Here is a 21,688-nt window from a genome sequence, read left to right on the forward strand (position 1 = left end):
TCAGACTTTCAGGGGGGTCCAGAATGATGGGCCAGTTAGCCTCTTGTCATGAAAGTCGATGACTCCAAAATGTATCCTACGGCAGGGCATTGCGGTCGAGGCTCTGCAGAGCCAGTGTCATCTACACTTGCAGCGCAACTGGCACCGCGTCTCTCATCGCAGGGAACACAGGCGCACAACCTGAGCAGAGAAACTTTTTCCCAGCTCCGACAAGAACTTGTTGGGGGGGAATACAATCAGCTACGCCTTGACGATAGCATTACCGATGTCAGCAAATTAATTTGCATTGTTTTGAAAGCAGGTCTAGCACCGTCTGCCCAGAATGAGGACCCTCAAGGCCAAATCCTGGACTGCCTGGACATTATTCAGACTATAGTTGAAAAGGCCCCCCAGATGTTGACAGTAAATCCCGACTTCCTGTTCCTTGGGGAAAAGACTTCTGCGCCCTTGTATTCCTGGCTGGTGGTCCGACTGCTTCGCCTGCTTTGTGACTGGGAGAATGAAAGCATGAGCCAACGGATCGGTGCCATATTCTCAACCCTCAGTTTCGCTCAATACAGACATACGAGGGTATTGTTATCTCACTCGGTTCTGGGGCTTCTGCGAGCTTGCACAACCGGTGAGTTTTCTTTTTCATCTTTGTTTTGAAAAAAAGTGGACTGAACACCCGTTCCACTAATCTTAAATCTAGAGATACTCTCCTGTCTTGAAAGTTTAGATCACTATGAGCTGCAAAGTCACTCCGCAATCCAGTTAACCGTGCCTGTCGCCGGCGGGCGACTTTTTGTAGATTTAAACAGCCTTGGTCTCCCTCACGCCATTTTCGATAGAAAACTCAAGCTTGGGTCAATCTCAAATGCCATAAATCTTCTTGTCCATTTGCTCGACTGCTTGATACCGGATCATTCCAAGAACCCACTCTGGAAATCCAAGTCTACCACTGGCTTTGTTCGACACAATCTAGCTTGGGTTCTGAATGGATATCAGCGATTGTGGAGTTTCAGCTTTCGTTGGCTCCAGCGCGCCGACTTAGATGGTTATGAGAGGCAAGCACGCATCTGTCTGCAAATCTTGAGCCACATTGGGAGCCTCCATGACTGTGGCGCGTTCTCATTGCTGGAAACCCAGTGGGCATACGGAATAATTCAAATATTGGATGAGGTATTAGCTGTGGAACATTTGAGCCAACTTCAAATATTACATCCCGAGGTCAGTCGGCTCATTCTTGGAGTTGCTGGCTGTGTAGGAGACTCAGGATCCCTTTCGAGGATAACGAAGCATACACTTTCGCCGAGAATTTTTGAACTCAAGAGGGTACCTTCACTCTTACAGTCCTTGGACCACCAACTCCAGGTATTTCATTTTTCTTTCCTTTTTGCGCAAGCCAAAAGCCAAGATTGATGCATAGATAGACTCATCAGATGACAGGCGGCGATTGAAACCTTCACTGAGACTCTCACCAGCGCCAGTGTCCTGCACGACCATTCCCATCCGTCTGTATCAAAATCCTGCAACGCAGATACGTTTGAGTTGGCAAGGCTTACCCAGTGCCGGGAATCCAACAAAGGGCAAAACTATGGGATCAACCAAACATCGAACCGCTTCCTTAAACCACGACTTCTAAAAGAACTCAACAGCCAGGACTCGGCTCAAAAGTTAATCCAAGCCTGCCTAGCATTGCTCGAATGCGGCAAACCTGGAAACCTGAAAGAGCTTCGCAAGGTTATAATGTAAGGATTCATATTAATCTAACATTTTCTTGTTTCTGTCTTGCGATGCTAATACACATTGTAACATAAATCTATAGTGTTCAGTTCTTACAGGTTTCAGAACAGCTTCAATGCGAGTTGCTTGGTTTACTAGGCAACATATCGTGTGCAATGGCTGGTGGCTTATCAGAAATACCTCGTCCTGGGTCAGAAGCCGTATATATCTGCCGTGTGTGTGATTATGATGCTCATGAGCATGATCTCGAGCCAAACTGGGGATGTTCAGAGACGGATGAACTATACAAAATTATGGAATATATCGTCCCCAGGCTCACGCGTGCTCCACTTCCGAGGATAGCCTCAATGGTTGCACTACGGCGAATCCTCACGCATTCTCCAGGTTCTCTCGATCTGCGGCTTTCCTCATCTTTTTTTGGCGACTTCTGTTTGCATTCACTTCGGAGCTCTATAAGAGAATTACGAGTCGCCACGGGGTATGTCCGGTCTCCTCTACGTCTGTCGCTTGTTTCGTTCTACAGAAAGGAAATTGTGAGTTTTGGTGTGCTGACATGAGTTTAGGCATTGTGTCATTGCAGTTACTCATAAAAGGCTAGACCGCGAAAGTCGCAGAGATAATTTCATAATCGTGCTGGAGTGGCTAAGAAGCCTTTCCGAGAAACAGGAAATATCACTGCACGAAACCTGCATATTGACATTATGTCAACTTGCAAAGTCGGTTTTCCTCTCGTTCTTTCCTTAAAGTCATTATATCGTCTAACCCCGTTGGCTTGTCGCAGACTTTCCGGCGACGAAGAAATGAATATCATATTACTTCGTTTGCTGGAGTATCTAGGGCATCCGAACCTATTCATATGCGCAATTGCATACACCGAAGTATGTGTCCATCCTATATTCAAACTCCTGCTCCTTGCGATGCAAGTGAAACTTACTTGAATCAGCTTTCGAAACTTGCTCAACAATTGTCGCTTACCCCTGCTGGCCTTTTTCGGCCTTTCTGGGGAACACTTTCTGTCGCAGTGGTGAAGCATTTCCAATCTCGCCCTTACATGGCTGAACAGCTTTGCAGTTTATTAGGGATGAAAGTAGACGACTTCCTTAGGTTGACGGAAGCTCATGTGCTACCTTATCTGGTGCTTACACGGAAACGCGATTTCATTGCCAGGATAGGAGCAACTTACCAGGACGTCAAAACGCCGTTTGACATTTGTTCCGAGAAAGCTAATTTGGCAGCAATACTTGCTTTCTTATTGAGTCAGCCTTCATCGGATCCGGAGCACATGATCATGTCTACTTTATCTGAGATAGACAATGCTTTTGAGTGTCGTACCCTTGCCGAACTAGTAAGAATCGAGCCGATCTTGATTGCTTGCGATTTGTTGAAGGGCCTTGGTGACTCCGGTGATGATAAAGGTGCCAGGGTAACGTTAAAGCTGGTAACACATATCTGGTTTTTGGGTGCTAACAAGTGAACAGTTTCATAGAGCTCTTCATCTTCTGGCGGCACTTGTTCCACGAAAATCTAATCATGGACCAAGAAGGGTGGACTTAATTGGCCACTTTATTGAGGAACACGTGCTTGGAATAATTACCCAATTCGCTCATGTCATCAATGATTTCCAGATCCGACAGCCTTTGCTTGAGAAGAAACGAAACATCATGGCCATAGGAGCGATGGTGAAAGTGGCCGGGGGGCATGTGGGTAGTGCATTGCCACAGGTCTGTTTATCTATGCAGTTTTCTGAAGGGACTAAGTACAGCTAACAGCACAGCGAAGATATGCGCTTGTCTGCGATCTGCTCTCGACATTGAAGACTTATGCAATCATGCCGTCACTGTTTGGAGCGTATTGATCAACTCCTTAAACGAAGAAGAAGTCGAACCTTTGGTTGACCAAACCCTGTCAATTGTGATAAGGTACTGGGACAAATTCACGGAAACGACTAGAGAATGTGCCTATAACCTCGTCAAGTTCATCCTGGAACACCACAGCAAACTAGTGGAGGATGTTTATCAGACCATGCCCTCACTGGCCTCAATCCCAATGATGTCTGAATTCGAAACCGAGATGAATAAATTGAAAGGGCGGATGGATACTCGAAGTCAGTTTTTAGCATTCATTCGTCGTTGCCAAAGTGAGAATGCCACGGTGGTTGAACAGGCATTGACGGAGTTGGTGCCCTACCTCTCGAAACATGATGAGTTCCTTCATCGAACTGTTCTCAGCGAACAGCCAGATCCGGTTGTTGCACAGTTAACGCGAGTTTTACTTGACTGCTGTGTCAAATTCAGCATGAACTCAGACGTCATAACACTCATGTCAGCCCGATGTCTAGGTCTTGTTGGTTGCTTAGATGCTAACCGAGTGGACTCAATCAAAGAAAAAAGAGATATTCTTGTCTTGTCCAACTTCGAGAACATGGAGGAGACCTTTGACTTTATTCTCTTTTTCCTTCAACATGTCTTGGTTGAAACATTCCTTTCGGCCTCCAACACTAGGGCTCAAGGATTTCTTGCGTATGCTATGCAAGGGTTGCTAAGATTTTGCAGTCTCGACTCGGCCGTCACCCAACGCTCTCGTGATGTCCAAGCGGATGAAAAGTATGGTCGTTGGCTGAGACTCCCCGAGACTGTTCGCAACACCCTCACGCCTTTTCTCACATCGAAATATACCGTGACCGTTGGCGCCATCGGTTCAGATTGCAGATACCCTTTATTTTCGGCGAGTATGACGCATGGAGATTGGCTGCGAGCTTTTGTGCAAGATTTATTACAGAAAGGAAGTGGTGACAATGCACGGCTCATATTCAGCGTATGCAGCCGTGTTGTCAAGGGCCAAGATATCTCGATCGCGTCCTTCCTTCTACCGTTTGCAGTTTTGAATCGCGTGGTTGGCGGAACTATGCGAGAGCAGCAAGATTTACTAAATGAGCTCATAAACGTGCTATCTCACCCTCTTTCGGATGCAAACAATCTTGTTTCTGAAGCGGTGTTGCTATCTAGTCAGGTAAGTCTTCTCCTTTTGCCTCCCTGCGTCCTCTTTCCCCCCATTATTTGCCAACCAGCATAGGCACTAACTTTTGCCCCTATAGAGTGTTTTTGAAGTACTTGATTATCTTTCAAGATGGCTGCAAGGGAAAAAGAAGCAGATCAATGGCCTAAAAAACCATGGACATCATGTCGGTCGCATTCACAAGGGCACTTCCCGTGATTTGCTTTTGGAGACTTATTCGTCTCAACTAAAATCAGTTGAATCCTTGTTGGCATCGATGCCGCCAGAGATCATCTCCAAAAGAGCTGTTGAGTGCAAATCTTTCTCGAGGGCACTCTTCCATTGGGAACAATACATCCGCCAGTACAAAGCCTCTCCGAACAAGAATCCTGGGGTTAACGAAGAACCTTTATATCAGCGCCTTCAGGAAATTTACAGTCAGATTGACGAGCCAGATGGTATCGAGGGTATTTCTACTCATCTGCATGTACTCAACATTGACCAGCAGGTTCTCGAACACCGGAAAGCGGGGAGATGGGCTACGGCCCAAAACTGGTACGAGTTACAACTTGAGGAGGAGCCCGATAATAGCGATGCTCAGTGGAACTTGCTCACGTGCCTTAAGGAATCTGGGCAACAAGGTGAATCAAATCCTCTCATTAAGGTTTCATTGACTAAAATCTCCTCCCCTTTCCAGAAGCAATTCTCACGAGGTTTGAAATCCTAAAGTCAACACCCTCTGTTACCAAGTTACTTCCGTTTGCTGTTGAAGCGGCCTGGATAACTGGGAAATGGGACAAGCTACACGATTATCTTCAAATTTCCCCGCATCAGGGCACAGGGGAGTTTAATATCGGGATTGGCTCGGCATTCAATGCCTTTCGCCATGGAAACAGAGGGGAATTTGAAACAATCATCAATAACTTACGTCTCAATGTCGCCAAGTCGTTGACTGCTAATTCCGTGACATCATTGCAGTCGTGCCACGATAACCTTCTCAAATTACATGCTTTGGCAGAAGTAGAGTCAATAACGAATCCCCAGACCGAACAGAGTGCTGTGCGCTCAGAATTGTGCAGTGCTCTAGACCGCCGTCTGAACGCTTTGGGGGGGCATATCTCCGACAAACAGTACCTCCTTGGTCTAAGGAGGGCTGCAATGGCGTTGACGTATGTTTCTTTACCCTCCGCAAAGGGTGGCATTGGCCTGTAGCTAATATAAATCTCTCAGCGGCAAATTCCCTGATTTTAGCATAGCTGCTGCTTGGCTTGCTAGCACACGCCTGTTGCGAAAGGGCAACTTTACCAATCGAGCGTATCAGTCCATGCTTCATGCAGCACGCCTAGGAGATAAAACAGCTACTATTGAACATGCTCGATTGCTCTGGAAAGATGGTCATCACCGAAAAGCAATACAGACTCTGGAGAGCGCAATAACTGCCAATGAGTTTGCCCTTGACCGATCCTGCCCCGCGGACCTTCATTCGGCTCGGACTGCTTTAGATCAGGAGAAGAGTCATGATTTACTCACAGCCAGAGTATGCTCCCCCCCAAAACCCTTGCAAGGTTGCGCACAAAAGATGCATGGGGACTAAATATGACTAGGCTCATCTCTTGTTGGCTAAATGGACGGACCGAGCTGGGCAGACGCAATCAGACATTATAGTTCAGAGATATCGCGAAGCCATTAAGCTCCATCCAAGGTAAACTTTCTTTAGAGAAATCCCTTCCTGGACGCGCTAATCGATAACAGGTGGGAAAAGGCTCATTATTATCTGGGTAAACATTACAACAAGATTCTGGAATCTGAAAAAGCAAAGCCTCTTGGGAAAGAGGCGCAGATCTAGTAAGGCCTGTTCTCCAAATCCAAGCTAACCTTGGCCACTAATGCGAAAAATTAGTTTGAGTGGTGAAGCCTCAAAGCTCGTCATTGATAATTATCTTCGTTCTCTGGCTCACGGGAACAAATACGTCTTTCAATCACTGCCCAGGATCCTGACCCTTTGGCTAGAGCATGCCTCCACTGCAGATCAGCCATTCGACCCCAAAAGAGGAAATAACGAGTACGTCTGTCTCTGCCCGATCGTTAACAGTTGCTTATGCAGAAGAGCAATAGGGAATTTCAAATACACACCTTGAATCAACGAAAAAAGAGCCTTGACGATATGCATTCACAGCTGAAGAAGTACGTCAATCGAATGCCAGCTGCATTGGTGCGTATGAAGGCTTTGTGTTGTTCTCTCATGGCTATTCGATTCTAATATTTAGTAGCTCTTCACCATCCTCCCTCAAGTAGTGGCTCGAATCTGCCATCCAAATGCTACGGTCTACGACTTGTTAACGAAAATCGTGGCCAAAGCGGTGAACTTTTTCCCGCATCAAGGACTCTGGACAGTACTTGCTGTTGTGAAGTCTTCGTCCAAAGACCGGGCATCAAAAGGCATTAACTGCTTACAAAAGATCACGGTAAAGGTCAACCCCGCCCTCGAATCGGCACAATACTAAGAAGCAATAGGAAGTGAACAAGAAGCTCAAAGCAGACTCGCCCTCTGATATGCGGGGCATGATCAACCAAGGACAAAAGTTCTCGGAAGAGATGCTTAGACTATGCATAGTGCGGATTGAGGATAAATCGTCCAGGATCAACCTGGCACGGACTTTGGGCTTCAACCATAAAGTGGCTCCCTGTCGACTAGTCGTGCCATTTCAAGCAATGTTGACCCCAACCTTACCTGCCAGCCATGATTCTGAGTATTTGAAGGGGTTTAGAGCTTTCCCTAGAGACCCGACTACCATTGAGAGTAAGTTTTCCGTCTCCATAGCAAACATGCACAGTGTTATTGACGTCAACTAGCCGTCCTCAGCGATGCGCAGGTCCTGAACTCCCTTCAAAAACCTCGAAAGATCAGTATTCGTGGGTCTGACGGGAAAATTTACAACATCCTGTGTAAACCAAAAGATGATCTCCGCAAAGACCAGCGCCTCATGGAGTTCAACAACATGATAAATAGGTTTCTCAAAAGAGATGTTGAGTCGAGCAAGCGACGCATGTGTAAGTTACATAGTACCTGGCGTACCTATTATCGGTGCAACCCTTTATCTGATCTCCAATGGCAGACATTAAAACTTATGCTGTTACGCCGCTGAACGAAGAATGTGGACTCATTGAATGGGTGGACAACCTCAGGACCCTGAGAGACCTAGTCATTAAGTTGCTGCGAGAAAGAGGTATCGCGCCAAATGTAAGTTAATGTTTCAACCCGGCGCCAACGTGGTAGTGCATACCAGCGAGACTAATCCCCAACACAGTACAACGAGATCAGACACTATCTGAATGAAGCATGTTCCGAAAGCACGAAGCTTCCTCTTTTCAAAGCTGAAATTTTATCGAGGTGAGCAACCACAAAAGCTTTCAGCTACATTGAATAGCCATGGCTGATAGGCAATTTAGGTTTCCACCGGTCTTACATGAGTGGTTTGTAGAGATGTTTCCAGAATCAGTGGCGTGGTTTGCAGCAAGGCTTCGCTACACTCGATCCTGTGCTGTCATGTCCATGGTTGGATACGTTTTAGGGTGAGCACGCAAATATACGCGCTCAATTCTTCTCTCTCTAACATTGAAATTCCTGCAGACTTGGAGACCGTCACGGTGAAAATATCTTGTTTGAAGAAGGAACAGGTGGTATCATCCATGTTGATTTCAATTGTCTGTTCGACAAGGTAGGGCGAGAGACCAAATTTCCGTTCTATTGGGAAAGTCTTTGGTTAGTTAACTGTGGCAGGGATTGACATTTGACAAACCTGAGCTGGTCCCCTTTCGTTTAACCCAAAATATGATCGATGCGTTCGGAGCTTATGGCTATAACGGTATTTTTCTCTGCCCCCCCAATCTTCCGGTGAAAGGACCATGAGCTAAAACTTCAATGCCATCAGGCCCGTTCCGAAAGACTTGCGAGATAAGCCTCGGCCTCTTACGACAGAATGAGGATGCGCTCATGACAGTACTCGAGACCTTTTTACATGATCCAACCGCTGATTTTATCGGGAAAAAGGTAAATTCCACTTAAACCCCAAAGAACCCTACTACTGAGGCTAATCCGGGCGTCTCATCTAGCGTCGCACCCATGTGAGGGTCCCGGACTCTCCTTCTGGCGTTCTGGAAAATGTTCGGAATAAGCTGCGTGGTCTACTGCCCGGGGAATCCGTTCCGTTGTCGGTAGATGGCCATGTCGATGAGCTTATTACGGAGGCCACAGACGAGAGCAACCTCGCCGCGATGTATATCGGGTGGTGTGCATTCTTCTAAGGTCGCAAAACGGCACATGCTCCTTTCCAAGCATGTGTTGCTAATAGCTGAGCCAGATGTGGGATAGACGTCCGCACACGAAAATAAAGTATGCATTTGTATTAGTACCATTAATGATCGATATACTGGAAGTTTTATTTCCCACCCTTGGTTCCACGTGATTCGTTACATTGTTCATTCTACCTCGAAAGGCTGAAAAGACTAGCCAAGTCCGGAAGCATAAGAGGCAGCGACCCCTCCGCAAGCATAGATAGGATTCTAAGAAACCACCACCATTAATTTACCACTACTCTCCTGCAGAAATTATCTTCTTCGTGAGCCATAGTGATCGCGTCCTCTCGTTCTGCTTGAGCTACGGCTTCTATCACTCTGGCTGCTGTAATCATAGCTGCTGTAGCTAGGGCTGCGGCGGCGGCGGTGGCGGGGCGGGCTCCCCCTGCGCGAGGGCGACTGTCTTCTTGCGGGTGGCGATGGTGGACCGGAAGATAATGAACGAGAACGACGGGGAGATCGGGACCGAGACAGGGATCGCGGGCGATAGATATCATGCTTTTCCATAGCCTTGGATCGACCATATCTGCGCCGGGGGGGTGAAGATTTGCGCGAGTACGGAGAAACGCGAGCACGACTGTCAAAAGGCTGGCTACGCCCATTCGTGTGACGACCGAAGTTTCTCGCACTTTCTGGCGGTGGCGGTGACTGAGAAAAAGCTCTTCTGGGGAGGACAATGGACACATTCAGCAAAGCACCATCAAGTTGGGCTTCATGCATGTGGGCGATTGCTGCTTCTGCATCTGCCGGGTCATGATAGAGTATATAGGCGGTGCCCCTGTTCGTCATAACTAGAAAGTACGTTAGCCAGCCCCTTCCTTAAGTCTGTGTGGACTTTGTTTGTTTTTTTCTGCCTACAGGCTTTGTTTATTGGAAGCTCCAGACTTTGGATGTCTCCGAATCCTCCGAAAATCTCCCGGAGATGAGACTCTGTGACGTTTTTGGTTAATTTTTCGACTACGATCTGTAATCAACGTAAGCTTTTCGACCGAACTGACACGGGGATCAAGGGGGCAACTAACCTTCGAGCTCCTCGGGGAACTGTCAGGAGAGCTCAAGTTTCGACCATTATCGCGGTTTCCGTGCGATCGGGAGTCACGACTCCAATCTCGAGTCCGGCTTGGACTTCGGCTTAGACTTCGAGATATTGGCCGCGATCGGGACAAAGAACGGGACAGGCTCCTTGGTCGACGATGGCCGTTGCGGCGATCAGATGGTTGGTCATAGGATGGGCTTCGGCTTCCTCTGTTTCTTGGTTCGGAACGAGGGGACAATGAACGTTTGGTAGAACCGCTTCGATTATAATTCATCGCACGAGGTGAGCGGGTTGGCGAGCGCCCACGTGAGGAAGTTGTAGACATGGTGTGCACCCTAGGCCATCCACTTTTGTGAGACAAAGATGTACATATATCTCAGTCGGGGGGGAGTTAGCACATGTAGAGCTCTCGAGACAACTACGGATGCAGGCCGCGAGAGCTTTGCGACTAGCAGACTGAGGCTAGCCCAAGCTGGATTAGCCCAAATGTCGAAGTGCGGAGAGTTACCGCTGGTGTATGGTAAGGTATGCCTATACATCCATACTGTACCGTATGATCTGTATTGTGTCATATTGTTGTGTTGTATTAATATATACGGTATGGTATGTATGCATGTACGGGGAAGTTCGGTTATTTACTGGTTTCGACGGATCGTCCCCATTGCTCGTATTCCTCACGGACCGCATCGGTGATCTGCCTCTTGACTTGCTGAAGGGCGATCTCGAAATGCTTCCACCGAACATCTTGCTCTTCGCCTGTCTCTTCTTCCTCGTCCAATGCAGCATCCCCGGCCGTCTCACAGATACTCACAATCTCAGCCCCCGAGTAACCCTCGGTTTTCTCGGCTAAGGCATCCAGTCCTACTTCGGGATGAACCACTGATTTGCGACACCAAATATTCAGAATCTCCCTCCTTGCTTCCAAATCAGGAGGCCCTATGTAAAGTAGATTGTCCAGGCGTCCTGGACGCATCAGGGCTGGATCAATCACGTCAGGCTTGTTGGTTGCAGCGACGACCAGGACACTCCGTAACTCTTCGATGCCGTCCATTTCATTGAGCAGAGTCGTCAGTACATTTACCCCCCCCTGGGTTGTTTTACTCCGTTTCGCGGCAATCGCATCAATCTCGTCGAAGAAGATGATACTAGGTCTCGCGGATCGGGCTTTTTGAAAGATGTCTCTTAATGTTCGTTCCGACTCGCCAACAAACATACTCAAAATCTCGGCGCCTTTGACGGCCAAAAAGTTTAGCCCGGCTTCCGTAGCAAGTGCCTTGACCGTCAAGGTCTTAGAGCAACCCGGGGGCCCGTAGAGTAGGACACCTTTCTTGCTATTTACATTGAGTCTCCTCATCCGTTCCGGGTGCTACATTCATCAGCTTTCGTGTCGTTTCGGTATGTGGAAAGGGTTACTTACTTTCAGAGGCCTTTCAACCGCCTTTTGAAGACGTTTTTTGATATCATGCTGCCCACCAATATCGGTCCATCTCACTTTCGGGGTCTCTAAGAATACCTCTCGCATCGCAGTAGGACGAGTTTCTTGTAAAGCCGACAAAATGTCCACGTCCTGGATACCTAACGGACAGGCTGGGCCCAAATTAGGGAGACTGTCAGAGGAGTCTTTCTCCGAGACCTGTCTTAGCCGCGCCTTGCGACATACCAGTTGGAGCAAGGCAAATAAATCGGCCCCAACATAGCCATGGGTTTTTTCTGCCATCATATCTATGAGTCTATCGCTCAAGTCAAAGGAGGGGTGTCCACATAGCGCGCGCAATATTTCCACGCGGTTCTGCGCTGAAGGGACCTGCAGCTCAATCTCGAGTGATAATCTATGGGGCGTTCTCAAGGCATCGTCAACGTCATTTGGGTGGCGAGTTGCACCCACAACCATGACAAAAGCACCCTTCATAGCCTCTATACATTCGCATAGCACGAGCGCCAGAGATGATGATTCCATTGATGTTCGCTTAGGAGCAACGAACTCCAGCTGATCAATAATCACAACACTGGGCTGGCAGCGGATTGCATCTTTGAAGGCGTTCCGAAGTTTGGCTTCGCCATCGGCGATGTTCCTTGTGAATAGAGAAGAGCTGATATTAAAAGATTTCCTCCATCCTGCTTCCTGAATTTGGGCCAAGAGTTTCGTTTTGCCGGTTCCTTTCGGGCCATATAGAAGGATACCTTGGATATGCTCATAGAATGATGGCATGACTAAGTTTTCAGACCCCGAATTGAAGTCGGCAAGGGCCTCATTGATGCTACCAAGCTGACGAGCCATCCCCCCAAGGCCGGCCGGTCTTACTTGAAGGTGCCATGTTCGGTCTTTCTTGGTACCTTTTTCTTCGCCAACTAGAATGGCGGTGTCTTTGGTGAACTTGAACAACGTGCTTTGAGTGGTTCCATTGAAGACTTGTATATCTGACACTCGGAAACTCCGTCGCTGGCCCCTCAGTTCTATTTCGAAAGTTAAGCCGACCGCAAGAGCATCACATTTCGATAAAGGAAATTCCAAGGCCCATGCCCAATGGCATCTCTCCGTATGGGCAAGAGGACCATAGCTTGAGAGTTTTTCGGCGTCCGAGCATTCGGCGAAAGATATGGATTCGATGTCCTCCAGGGCGTTTTCACTTTTGCTGATCGAGACCTTTTCTCCCAGTTTAATGTCATAGCAGTCCTGAAGTGTTCTCGAAGTCTGGACCACCGAGTTCTGGATGTTTTCGGTTGCATTCCAAGCTATAGCTGTTTTTGAAATTCCTCCAGGTGGCCCGACTATGCAGATATCCCCGGCTCGGAGCTTCAGTGAAGCTAATGAGGAAGAGGAAAGATAAACGCGGAACGCATCTCGGTGATCATTTCTTGATTGTTTTGACAATGGCCGAACTGTAAAGAGACGTGTCTCTGCCATATCCCTCGAAGAAAGAGAAGAAAGAAAGAAACAGTTAAGAGAACAGGTATTTGACGAGTGATAAGGTGGGGGAGGGGTTCCTTTTTTTTAGGAAAGAAATTAAACACATCCAGGTGGCCGTGATAAGATAACGAGAGAAAAAATTGTGGAGCTTAAAGCCGCGCTGTGCCACCTCTGCAGCCTTATTCTTGGCATGGTTGACGATAAAAGCCCGCAGTTGGTTCGATTCTCCGATCAGGGAAGTTATTTCGAACCGATGGATGCCACCACCTCAGATCTTCGACTGGTATAAGCCATGAGTAGACAGGTCCATTCCATACCGAGACTATGCGTCAAACAAGCCGATTTGGGCTGTGAGTTCCCTCACTTACGTTCTGCTGTCGGTTTCCGCCCGCTTCCGCACCACAGAGATCGTAGGACGTGGTGCTCTGCCGGGGTCTTCCTTTCTTTTGTTTCTTGTGTAATGTTCTGCATGAGAGCTCAGATATCGTTCTAATTGCCGTTTCAATAATCAATTCCTCTGGTTCCTGGTATGGCTGCGCGTGGTTACCCAGGGAAGGAAGGGGATGGGGGATGAAATAGACTACCCAGTACATGTACGTATAAGGATATACTAAGCAAGAAAAGAAATTTGTTTATATGCGTTGAAACTCAAAAAGAGAAAGAGAGAGAGAAAGGGAGAAAGAAAGATCATATCCAGTAAACATAGGCACCATGATAAGAAATGAAAGAATAATCAGCAACGCCACCTAACGAGTCAAGTAACATCAGAGACAAAGCAAGTGCAACTGATAAGAGTTGGTATAAGAGCAATCAGGTAATCAGACCAGTCTTGGGACAGTTATCAAGAACACCAAAGTCCTGGTTTGTATAGCCCATAGGAGGAAGAGCCGAGGGGGGAGTGTAAGGAAATTCTTTGCTGGACCAAGTGCAATAAACGGAAATCTTCAGCAGCATTTACCCCCCGTGTTACCATTCAGCCCGGAGCCTTGTTGGTCTATACTGACACCCTGCGGACCGGCCTGTTCTGCCTTTGATGTATCCATGCCCTTCTTTATTTCTGAGGCGAGATCGTAGAAAGCTTTCTCGATGTTGATATTATTCTTGGCCGAGACCTCCAGAAAAGGAATCCCAAGCTCATCGGCAAGTTGCTGGCCTTGTTCGGTTGACACTGCTCGTTTTTCCTCCCAGTCGCATTTGTTCCCGATGAGAATCTTATGCACGCCTTCGCTGGCATGTTGCTCGACATTTGAAAACCATGTCCGGATATCTAATTGCAAATTACCGAGCAGCATTAGCAATGTGAGGATCCGACATGAAGCGAGGTGGCCTTACTTTGGAATGATCGTTCATCTGTGACATCATAAACAAGAAGAATGCCCATTGCTCCTCTGTAGTATGCAGTCGTGATTGTTCTAAAGCGCTCTTGTCCAGCGGTGTCCCATATCTGAAGTTTAACGCGCTTGCCGTCCAGCTCAATAGTACGAATCTTAAAGTCAATACCGATAGTAGTAATGAAAGACGGCGTGAAGGAGTCTTCGCTGAAGCGCAAAAGGCAGCATGATTTCCCCACACCGGAGTCCCCGATCAGGAGCAATTTGATCTGGGACACCAATCCTTAGTTTGTATGTCCGCATATGAATGATTTATATTAGGATAGTTACCGGTACTTACCAAGAAGTCATAATTCCTTGTACCGGCCATTGTGCAACAATTCAGCGCCTAGAGGGAAATGATGTAGTCGTTTGGCTGTTGAACAGATAAAAATAATTCTGGCGGCGGGGGGCGTAAGAGAAGAACGGTCCAGTGAAGAGAATGAGGAACCGACAGAGGTAGATTGATTAAGACTAGTAATGTCGAGGTCTCTTCGTCGCGCGTGCAGTGTATGTTTCCTCGTCTCTAACTGATCTGGATCTTTTTCTCGTTGGAGAGGGAAGGGGGAGGGGGGTTGAGAGGGATTCTCTTCTTCGTTCGGATAGTTGGTACACTTCTAGCTCTTTATGCTGTGTTGTTTCTTCTTTCCACCAACTCTGCCTGCAGAAAACCTGCTGCCACCTTAGGGTGGCAAATATGTTGGTCGTCTGAAGAAACCTCAACAGGTGGCTAGAAGTCAGGGGAACAAGACGGGAGCACTCGGTGTGCCGTTTGATACCAGGATACGGGTTGAGACGTAAGATATGATATAGCCTGGTTCTGGGAATCGAGAATTAGGCGTAAGACAACTGAGTGCAGAAAAGGAGTCGGTGGTGGCAGCGCGTAATGGGGGGGGGTTGATGACAGACGGTTGGTGTTAAGCTAGGGATGCAACAATAATATGTCCCGTACGGAGAGTGTAAGGTGTAATAACTTGTCTCGTGCCTACCCAGTATTAAAGTCACCGGGTTTCACCCCACATCCTCCCCTTTACCAATATCAGTCAACGAGCTACTTCAGAACCTATTAATTTCCACAGACTTGATCAGTCTTGACTAGGATAATTACCTTTTGTAGGTCTCTTTGCAACTTTGATGATTTACAAATCACATCATTATTAGCTATCGTGGACTTCATACAACAAGATTCCCCTCCCCCCTTCACGTCATGATATGTATTTCGTACTTCTTAGAGGTCGTAGCAAAGGGATCAGTCCAGATCACCTCCGAAATGGATATTTCTGCGTGGGTAGCCATATAGTGAAAAAGTGATGCCGTTATTGAAGCCATTTTGAATACACCCACCCCATTCGCGCAACCACATCAAGTTGCTTGCCAGATCTATTCTGGTCGACCAGATCACCAACATCTTCTTGAAATGCACGAAGATCTGCCCCTTTAAGGATCATTTTGGCCTTTTGAAGGAGGACTTCTGAGTCACAAATAAGAAGACCAAGGTCTTTGTATGCTGAGAGGCCGACTGCTGTTAGGGATGATGTTGCGGTACGGTGAACATTCCTATATTTGAGTTAACAATAGAAATCCTTGTAGCAAATGCGCCTTGCTCGTGGCTTTACCTCATAGCATGTCTGAATTCATCCTTCCTACCGACTTTCAACCCCTGTCTGGGGCTGAAAATCCCGCAGATCCATCGCAGGAATGCATACGACACCATGATCCCAGGTGTCAGTCCAACGAATCTAAGGATCGTCAGCTTCAAGCATCGTTATGCAGAGAATCACCACGCACCCAAAAACAAGCTCCTGGCTCTTCAGGAGCGAATCGATACCGCCTATAGCGATTTCGACATCGACTTTTGTTTTCTGAATCTGAATCAGGAGGGCGCGCACAAGATCACCTTTGATTGTTCCAATAAAAGGATTCCGCAGGTCTTTCTCATATGCCCTTAGAACTGGTGTCAAATCCCCTTCTCGGACCTTTTCAGTAATTGCATTTGTGTTTATGTCAGGATTTCCAATTTGCGACTCTCTCTGATCGAGAGTGAAATCGACAACCATTCTCTCAAGACTCGCTCGATCAGCTTCTAGGCTATTCCTGCTCATCAATGCGATTTCGCTGTTCTCGTCGTGCCTAATAGTTCTGATTAGCCGTTGAATTGGATGCACAACCCAGTTGTTCCAAAATTGTACGGTTGTTGATCCAATATCTACGACCCATCTGATGATCTCCCGGTGTCGATCTGCTAGAAACTTGAACACGGTACTTGTCGAAAATATGGCAACAGTTATGGGCAACCAGTAGCGCACGATGCGAGGGGGCCGTCCCGAGTTAGTAATAGTACGCGCTGAAAGTGTAAGGTGTTTCGGAAGGAGGTTCTCATGTATGTGCCTGAGCCGTTCGATCACAACTGCGGGTGGCTGACAAGCATGATGAGCGCCGCGGTGCAATTGGCGAGAGGCGATTGATTCGTCGGTTTCCGAGATTAAATTCTTGCGAAGTTGTGGGTTGTTTTTTTCTTGGGGTTGTTCAAGAAAGGAGGCCATCAATGCAACACTCCTGGATACCTCATCACGCCAGAGACCGTCAAAATGACCACTCAATCTGTCGTCAACGTATTCGCGCGTGATATGTTGTGATATGCATTCCTTCATCAGGATCCCAATGCCGACTGCATTGAGATCCTTCATTTCCCTCAGAGAGTCTCGCTTTCGGTATATTCCAGACCTAGATGCGAGAAGCGGTGAAAGAAGCATTGTCTTTGGTAAGAACTGCCAGGGTTGGCGCAAGCACCCACGAACCGAATTGTAAAACCCCATCCATGTTTCTCTGAGGGGGGCAGGAGAACTCGTGATGTCTTCATGAGCGCTGGCGATGAAAGCGCTCGAAGTTTTATGCCAAACCCTCACGGGCAATGTTTGGAGCGTATAGAACCCGATATTGAAACGGGAGCTGAGGACATCCTCCCAGTAACTAATTTCGCCATTCAATTTGATGATTTGCTCTAGAAGAACGTTCAACACCGCCCCCGAAGTCTGCACCGCTGCCTTCGCCGCTAAGAGCCACAGTAGGTCTGCCGTATGTGCGCTGAGCGGATTAGAGGGGTCGTCTGGTTCAAGGGCGGCATATGGAATTGCCGAGAGCAGGGCTGCAATCCGATCGGCTTGGAGTACTGGATGGGTCTTGGAGGTGACTGAGAGAGAATCGATTGTTCTAGCCAGTGAGTTGATTTGCGACGCATGGATGCTATTTTGGCCAGTCTGCTCGGCTATGTTTCTGGTGTTGAAATGCAGATCATCGACTTGTTGCTTGAGCTTATCAAGGGCTGTGTCTACAGCACAGATGTTGCTGGTTATGTCAATTTAAACAACGCTCTTAGGATGTCCAAAGGTCCCGTCACTTACTTATGTATCACTGACATGATAGGCTTCTTACTGCCCGGGTTTGGTTGGAATCAGTCCATCAAAGACAATCAGTCGCAAGGGGTGGGTCGACCAGGAGGTGGCACCCACGGAGGTAGTACACCTATGTATCCTAGCTACACCGTACACAGTAAGGAGTACTCCGTAGTCGGTATTCCGTAGACTTGTACGGAGTAGGTAGGTAGTGGATCGAAGAATGATAAGTGCGAGTGGGTTACTGGTAGATAGATGGTTTGCATTATTTTTGCAAGCCCACTACTCCGTAGTCCGTACACAGGGGTAAGTTACTACTAACTTACTCCGTACGGTGTAGACTGTAGACAGACGATGCCGATCTAAGGATCTTCAGGAGCAGGTATTTACTATTTCCCCTCGAAACGTTTCCACTTTCCACACAACATAAAACTCTCAATTTTGTTGGAGCAGGCTTATAGTATATCGGCACTACTCCGGTGTAGGGTATGTCAGAAGTAGTGTACCTACTCTGCGCGACGGTAGACTTGGTTCTAGTACATATATGTACGGAGAAAGTACCTATCTCTATATGTGTACAGTAAGGTACCTAGGCTATAGGTTCTGTACCTAGTATCACCCCTGGCAGTAAATATCTGCCTAATATTCTTGCTGACTGGTTCAACCCGGCTCTCTGAAGAAGCAGTAATAATAGTCAGCTTATCAGTGGACAACAACGAGTGGCCTGTGGGACTGCGCTGTGGAGCCACAGTATCGGCCCCGATCGGCTAGGCAGTGGTGCCAGAAAGAGTGTGAGGACAGGGGGGAAGAAGTCTCGCCACCTCGGGAACGGATGTCCTGATCGCGCGGCCTTTTGCTCCGGTCTAGTCCATCCCTGAAATATCACCCACACACTTTGTCCTTTCCGGACGTCTCTTCAAACATCCTTTCTCTATCAAGTCGGCCCTCTCTCCTACCATCCAGGATTGCGGCAATTGGTTAGATTTCCGGACCAGAATTCGAAGCATTTTGTTCTGTTAGATCTGCAAAACCTCCCCAACAAAATGTGAGTGTTTGTTTTCTCTTTTTTTTTTCCCTCCAAGGTATCTTCCCATCGGTTCTGACCAGGTCAGGAACTCGACATTATTGTCGCCCCCCCCAGTTACGTATTGGGGCCAGTTTGAAGAGATATCCAAGTACAACACTCATCTAAATTTCATCGAGAGACTCTGGACGACATGGTATGCTTGGATGCAGAACGATGTCCTCGCAACGGGTATCATGTCATTCGTAATGCATGAACTCGTTTACTTCGGACGTTCCCTACCCTGGATCTTTATCGACAGTCTTGGAATACTGAAGAACTATAAAATTCAGAGCGTGAGTGGAATTTCTTGTTTGAGGGGATTATATTAACATGTTGCAGAACAAAATTCCGTCCTTGCGAGAACAGTGGGATTGCGCGAAGTTTGTGCTACTCAGCCACTTCACTGTCGAACTGCCCCAAATCTGGTAGGTGTGCTCGTTGCTTGCTGCTTCGTTGTAACTAACGAGATATCCTCAGGCTGTTTCACCCCATGGCTCAGTTTTTTGGTCTCTCGACATCGGTTCCTTTCCCTTCCCTGTGGACAATGGCCTACCAAATCGCCGTCTTCTTCATCCTCGAGGATACATGGCATTATTTCTCCCATCGTGCACTCCACTGGGGTCCTCTTTACAAAGCTATACATAAGATACACCATCAATACTCGGCCCCTTTTGGCATGGCAGCCGAGTATGCATCTCCGATTGAGGTTATGATCTTGGGTTTCGGAACTGTTGGCTGTCCAATCCTCTGGTGCGCAGTAACTGGGGACCTGCACATATTTACCATGTATGTTTGGATTGTGCTCCGGCTTTTCCAAGCCATCGACGCGCATAGTGGTTACGAGTTTCCTTGGAGCCTTCATCATTTCCTTCCGTTCTGGGCTGGCGCTGATCATCATGATCTGCATCATGAAAAATTTGTGGGCAATTACTCGAGCAGCTTCCGGTGGTGGGACTACTTGCTTGACACTGAATACACCCCCGAGGCAATCAAGCGTCGCAGGGAAAACAAGGCTGCGAAGGGGGTAAAGAAGAACCTCTAATCTGGGAGATGGGCAGCATACAAATAATTAACCTGCAATGGGTCCTGTTATCATGGGAAACTCACTGTATTGGATGAATTCCCCAGCAAGCTGTGGGCGTCTTGTCCGTTCTTCGTTATGCTTTTTTATGTGCTTTGTACGCATTTTATGGTTACAGACATAGCGCACTGTATTAGTTAGATTCTATAGTACATTTAATGATATGATTGAATAATTACGTGAATACGCAGGGCCTAGTGCTGAAGTAGTATTAAGATGTGACAGGGTTGACCAGAAGCCTGTCAACGGGATAATCTTATTGTCAAATATAAAGCTTCATTTTAATTGTGGGTTTCTTATTATCTTATTTTTAAACTCAATTACCACTTATTTCGCAACATTTTTCTCCATTATAATCTATCTTTAACAATCACAAACTTTTTTTCATCATATCTATTTCAATGCATCTGTATCCATCATGAAGCTTATCCAATTTATAATAAAATGCGCCAGAATGTGACAGTCTATAAAGAAGCCTAGTAAAAGACAAGTCTGTTTATGACTTATAGTTAAGCAAAAAAAGAAAAAGATTATTTAATAAAAGATTTTAAAATCTTTATATATCAATGAAGTCTAATTATATATAAGAAATTTTTATTTTTTATTTAGAATTATTTATAAAGAATATTAAAAAAAATTAAGATTATTAAAATAATTTTTTATTTAATTAAAATCTTTTTTAAAATCTTTTTTAAAATTTTTTTAAATAAATAATTAATTATATTATATATGTAATAGAAAGCTCTGCAATGGATGGATTCTTATTCGGACATTTGATTTCTTTAACTAGAAGTATCAAATACATTAAAACAATTTTGGATATATTACGATCCAAATGTAGAAACAAATATAAGTATAATAAAAAAATATTCATTAATTAAAAAGAATTAATTGCTTAATCTTCTAAATAATTAATTAATCAAATTATTATATAAAAAAGATATATAATTGTTGATTTTATTATTTGAATTATTTGATTATATTGTTGTTAAATTAATTAAATTATAAAAGTTTTAAAGATTTTAATATTATTATTTTAAATGATGCAGTGGGCGAAAACGCGATGAAAACATCGACATTCATTAGTATTGAGATGGTTGTTAAAACGGAAGAAAATTGACTAAGTCCGACCACTAAAGTGACTGACAATTAAAATAAAACATATATATTATAACTGCAATCTTAAGATTATCCGTAAAGATCATTTTCACAATCTGTATTTCATCAAAAAATAATATAAAGATGATCGATAAACAACGCTGCAACAAGATGATAGGATTTCAAATGCAACGTTTTTATGAATTAGTTATATATTATTAAAGAAAAATATATTAATAAAAACAATGAAATAAAAATGTAATAAATGAAAGAATGAGATAAAAAAAGATAAAAATAATAATAAAAAGATTTAATAATAAACAAAATAACAATACAATTACAATGATGTTTTATATTCAACAATAAAATTAAAAACATTCAAATTGTCAACATAAATTTTTTTTAACAAAATAGTCACATCAAAAAATAAAATATTGTGTATAAAGAATTTGATTATATTTAATGTGAATAATATGTCGATTAATAATACGTTCAATTTTATAATAATCTTTTTTGACAAAAATATTATTAATTTTATCATTTTTTATTTAAATAAGACCGAACCGTTTATATTGATATTTGAAAGAATTAATATTAACTTATGTAAATTCGAGTTAAATAATAAAAAATATGAAATAGATATAAAATGTTCGAAACAATTT

General features: G+C 45.5%; 5 protein-coding genes across 5 annotated transcripts; 2 read left to right on the top strand and 3 right to left on the bottom strand.

The window, feature by feature from the left end:
* Positions 1–4,146: 4,146 nt before the first annotated feature.
* Positions 4,147–9,024, top strand: atrA (protein kinase MEC1; the record flags this gene model as incomplete). The annotated part of the gene is made up of 18 exons (XM_046089747.1): positions 4,147–4,734; positions 4,820–5,360; positions 5,417–5,888; positions 5,950–6,256; positions 6,324–6,421; positions 6,472–6,564; positions 6,620–6,781; positions 6,835–6,931; positions 6,990–7,184; positions 7,234–7,519; positions 7,573–7,770; positions 7,836–7,960; positions 8,028–8,110; positions 8,170–8,292; positions 8,351–8,438; positions 8,501–8,585; positions 8,652–8,770; positions 8,833–9,024. 18 exons carry the CDS (start codon positions 4,147–4,149, stop codon positions 9,022–9,024), a joined length of 3,852 nt encoding a protein of 1,283 aa, XP_045945719.1.
* Positions 9,025–10,742: 1,718 nt separating this feature from the next.
* Positions 10,743–13,016, bottom strand: AFG2 (putative AAA family ATPase; the record flags this gene model as incomplete). Its single annotated transcript, XM_046089748.1, has 2 exons — positions 10,743–11,477; positions 11,529–13,016. The coding sequence occupies 2 exons, from the start codon at positions 13,014–13,016 to the stop codon at positions 10,743–10,745; spliced, it is 2,223 nt and encodes a 740-aa protein (XP_045945720.1).
* A 947-nt stretch (positions 13,017–13,963) lies between these two features.
* On the bottom strand, positions 13,964–14,720 carry srgA (Rab family GTPase srgA; the record flags this gene model as incomplete). Its single annotated transcript, XM_046089749.1, has 3 exons — positions 13,964–14,286; positions 14,352–14,619; positions 14,691–14,720. The coding sequence occupies 3 exons, from the start codon at positions 14,718–14,720 to the stop codon at positions 13,964–13,966; spliced, it is 621 nt and encodes a 206-aa protein (XP_045945721.1).
* A 985-nt stretch (positions 14,721–15,705) lies between these two features.
* NCA2 (NCA2 family protein) lies at positions 15,706–17,807 on the bottom strand (the record flags this gene model as incomplete). Its single annotated transcript, XM_046089750.1, has 4 exons — positions 15,706–15,946; positions 16,006–16,128; positions 16,178–17,734; positions 17,791–17,807. The coding sequence occupies 4 exons, from the start codon at positions 17,805–17,807 to the stop codon at positions 15,706–15,708; spliced, it is 1,938 nt and encodes a 645-aa protein (XP_045945722.1).
* A 1,246-nt stretch (positions 17,808–19,053) lies between these two features.
* Positions 19,054–19,889, top strand: ERG25_1 (sterol desaturase family protein; the record flags this gene model as incomplete). The annotated part of the gene is made up of 3 exons (XM_046089751.1): positions 19,054–19,140; positions 19,187–19,272; positions 19,325–19,889. The coding sequence occupies 3 exons, from the start codon at positions 19,054–19,056 to the stop codon at positions 19,887–19,889; spliced, it is 738 nt and encodes a 245-aa protein (XP_045945723.1).
* Between the last annotated feature and the right edge of the window lie 1,799 nt (positions 19,890–21,688).

Source organism: Aspergillus melleus, assembly GCF_016097325.1.
Source record: "Aspergillus melleus strain CBS 546.65 chromosome Unknown contig4, whole genome shotgun sequence".
Classification (NCBI taxonomy): Eukaryota; Fungi; Ascomycota; class Eurotiomycetes; order Eurotiales; family Aspergillaceae; genus Aspergillus; species Aspergillus melleus.